Source organism: Orycteropus afer, unplaced genomic scaffold, assembly GCF_000298275.1.
Source record: "Orycteropus afer afer isolate SDZICR_OR568_19922 unplaced genomic scaffold, OryAfe1.0 scaffold00398, whole genome shotgun sequence".
Classification (NCBI taxonomy): Eukaryota; Metazoa; Chordata; class Mammalia; order Tubulidentata; family Orycteropodidae; genus Orycteropus; species Orycteropus afer.
The window spans coordinates 1,854,652-1,858,395 of NW_006921985.1; the positions used below are offsets into that span (position 1 = coordinate 1,854,652).

At 58.0% G+C, this 3,744-nt stretch overlaps 1 protein-coding gene across 1 annotated transcript in view; it reads right to left on the reverse strand.

The window, feature by feature from the left end:
• TNIP2 (TNFAIP3 interacting protein 2) overlaps positions 1-3,744 on the reverse strand; it is an 81,369-nt gene that overhangs the window by 76,938 nt on the left and 687 nt on the right. Inside the window, exon 2 of the mRNA XM_007953515.1 lies at positions 3,136-3,275. Within this exon, the coding sequence (XP_007951706.1) occupies positions 3,136-3,275 (140 nt within the window). The remainder of the gene's footprint in view (positions 1-3,135; positions 3,276-3,744) is intronic.

Here is a 3,744-nt window from a genome sequence, read left to right on the forward strand (position 1 = left end):
GGAGGCCTCCTAGAGGCATAAGTCTCTCTCTGACTGCTGGCTGAGAAGGACGTGCTGCTGAGAGAAACAGGCTCCCGAGACATGCGCTCCTGAGAGACATGTGCTCCTGAGAGACATGCTACTGGGAAAGAGATGCAAGAGACACGCATTGCTGAGAGAGACACCGAGGGACACACACTGCTGGGAGAGAGACTGTGGGAGACTGTTGGCTGAGAGATGGTGGGCTGAGAGAGACTGAGCGTTTTTCTTGAACTTAACTTGTAGCCTGTTGCTTCCCTAATAAACCCCATAATCTGTGAGTTCTGTGTGGCCACTGCAGTGAATTATCGAACCTAGCAGAAAGGTGGTGGGTGCTGCGGGAGGAACGGTTGGTGTCAGGGTTGATAAAAGGGCTGGAGGGAGGCAGCATGTCTGCCCTGTTAGGGATGGGCCTTGGGCTACTGATGGTGATTCTGTCTTCCTCTTGTGGGGTTAGAGGAGGTCAGAAGATGCCGCCTCCCTGCCCCTTTGGCACACACTTCCAGCTTGACGTCTGAACCCTTGTCTGTACATTCAGCTTGGGTGGGTGGCACCGATGACCGAGTTTGCTCCGCTCCCCTCCCCAGCCACCCACTGTAACTCTATGGTGTCCACCCATGTGACCATCTGCCCCCTCCCATGAGTCTCAAGGGTGGGCTTCCCCAGCACCATTTTGGAGTTCTCCAAGCTGGGAGTGGGCTGGGCACTCGGTTGTGTTGGGGACCAACCGCTAAAGCGGACTTCACGGAAGGGTTGTCCATCCCCGAGGTGGCGGGCACTAGTTGGGAGTCAGTTCTGCCCACCTGGACCCTCCAGCACGCAGAGCCCCCTTCCAGATGCGAGACAACTCGATGGTTAATAGTGGTGGGGACACTGGGCCCAGAACGGGGCCGAGCCTGGCTGCTGCCCTGGTCCCCTGCCCCCACCCTCCCCAGCAGAGGGTGCAACAGTGGGGAGATCCAGGCAGAAGTGCACGGACAATCTGAGGTGGGGTGAGCATCACTCGGTGCAGCAGGCTAGGAAGACCCATGGCTGGGAGTTTGGGACAGGCACCCCAGAGGGGGGGCTGGCAACCTGCCTGCTGGCCAGCAGCTGGCTCTTCACTCACTGGGGTCCAAGTCCAGGTCTGAGGGATGGATGTGGGAGGGTGGGTGGAGTCACACACTAATGCTGGGAAGGGATGAGTACCAGTCTCTTCTCAGGGCTGACGGCCCAGGAGGGTGTGGGGAGCTACACCTGCTCCCATCCTGCGCTGAACTTCTCCCAACTTCTCCTCAGCAAACGGCCTCCCTTGTTTTACTAAAGGAGCTCTGGTAGCAGTGACTAAGCCATCTGACTGCTAACCAGAAGGTTGGTGGTTCACACCCACCAGCCACTCTGTGGAAGCAAGACTGGGCAATCTACTTCCATAAAGATTTACCGCCTCGGAAACCCAATGGGGGTTGCTATGAATTGGAATCAACTCGATGGCAGTGGGTTTGGTTTTTTGTTTGTTTGTATTACTGAGAAGGAGCTTTGGTGGCACAGTGGGTAAGGCATTTGGCTGCTAACCAACAGGTCAGCAGTTCAAACCCATCAGCCGCCATGGGGGGAAGATGAGGCAATCTATTTCCGCAAAGATTTACAGCCTTGGAAACCCAGTGAGAGTCAGGGAGTCAGAATCGACTCAGTGGCAGTGAGTTTGATTTTGGTTTGTTTTGTTTTACAAAAAGGAGCCCTCGTGGGACAGTTGTTAAAGCGCTCAGCTGCTAACCGAGAGGTTGGCAGTTTGAACCTACCAGCCGCCCTGTGGCAGACAGATGTGGCAGTCTTTATCCATCAAGATTTATAGTCTTGGGAACCCTACGGGGCAGTTCTACTCTGTCCCACCAGGTCCCCATGAGTTGGAATTCACTTGATGGTTGTTGTTATATACTGTCGAGTCGGACCCGACTCATAGTGACCCCTCCTTGGGTTCCCGAGGCAGTATCACTACGGAAGTAGATTGCCCCATCTTTCTTCCGAGGAGTGGCTGGTGGGTTTGGACCGCCGTAGTGGATTCGCTTTACAAAAAGGCTAACTGAGGCACAGCTGACTGGAGACTCCCTCCCCATAGCCTCATCTGCCTGTCAGTCCTCCTGCTTTTGACACCTTGCTCCTAGCCTTTTCCCCTGGCCCAGACTCAGGCGTGGCCACCTATTTTCTGGCTTCTCTGACTCATACTCCCCCCTTAATCTTTCTTCCCCTGGAGAGGGTCTGAGCAGCAAGGAGGTGCCCTCTTGCAGGTGTGTCTCCCCTGCTGGGGCCTGGGACCCTTGCTGGGCAGTTGAGGGACAGGTGGGCAGAAACATGACCAGCCACAGACTAGTCAGCTCATTTTCTGGCTATCTCTCTCCAAGGCCCTTGGGTACCTCAATCTCAGCATGGCCCAATCCCAGCCTCTTATCCACCAGAGTCAGCCCATGGATGACCCCTGCCTCATCCAGCCAGAGCAGGCAGTCCAGCCTCTGCCTCTGCAAAACCACTGACCAGCCCAGGCCAGCAGGGCACAGCTTGGCTTCCCACCTGGACGAGGCCCTGCCCCCTCGGGTCCCCAGCCAGATCCTGTCCTTGCCCTACAACAGCCTTCTGGCCTCTGGGGCCGGGTCCAGACCCTCCTCCTCACAGCAATAAGCCTGGTCTTCTCCCCATGCCCCAAGCAGTTCTCACCACTTCTCTGGAAAGTTCCAGCATTCACAAGCCCCCAGCCTGTGCAACCTGGTCCTCCCTAGAGCACCTTCACCTCTCTCTCCACAAGCTCCCATCACTTACCTGGACTTTAGGGCTCCATTTTGAAGCCATCCTGTTCCAGGAAGCCCCCTTCCCACTGCCAGCCAAGTGGCTCCCCCCAGGCCCTAACCCTTAAGCCAGGCTCTCTGGGTCTAAAGCTGGACCCGTTCCTCCCACCCCACCCCATTAAGGCCTTAGGGTATGGACACACAAAGCTGGGGTTGGATGCCTACTCCCCCGTTGCTCTGGAACCAGACTTCTGGGCCATGGGGTCTGGGCATGGACCAAGGGTGAGAAATGCTAAGAGCTGAACCTGCCGGAAGGCTGTTGTGAAACCCGGAGCAAAGTTCCAGGTGGTTCCCAGCAAACCTTCCTTGGCCAAGAGGACGTCTCCCTCTGACTCAGACGCATCGGCCCCATTGAGTCCTGGGCGCGGGTAGGGTGGCGCCTCCTCCTGCAGGCTTGGGATCATCGGGTTGGTGAGGGCAGCGCCTCCTCCAGTAGGGCCACTGGGATTGCGGGCGTGATGGGGGGGGGGTGTCCCGGGGACCCTGACACACTGCTGTTCATTCTCTCACCTGCATGTAATGGAGAGACCTTCTTGAGGAGGGGCGGAAGTGGAGGTATGTCAAGGTTCCCCCCCATCCGCGATGCATCCAACTTCGGACCCTTGAGGACTACGACTTCGGCCCAGAGTCTCGGCCCAAGAATGTAGTCAATGCGGGGACCAGGGCGCGGGGCAGGGCACTCGGGGAGGCGGGGCCAGGCTAATGCAGACGGGTTGGACTGAAAGGGCTCAGCAAACGGGGGCGGGGCTGGGAGGCGGGGCCTGTGGCTGGGGGTAGGGCCTGGAGGATGGGGAGGGCCCGGGAGGCGGGGCCAGGCTGATAGAGGCTGATTGGACTAAAGGGTCTCCATAGACGGGGGCGGGGCTGGGAGGCAGGGCCTGTGGCTGGGGGTCGTCCTAGCGGATGGGGC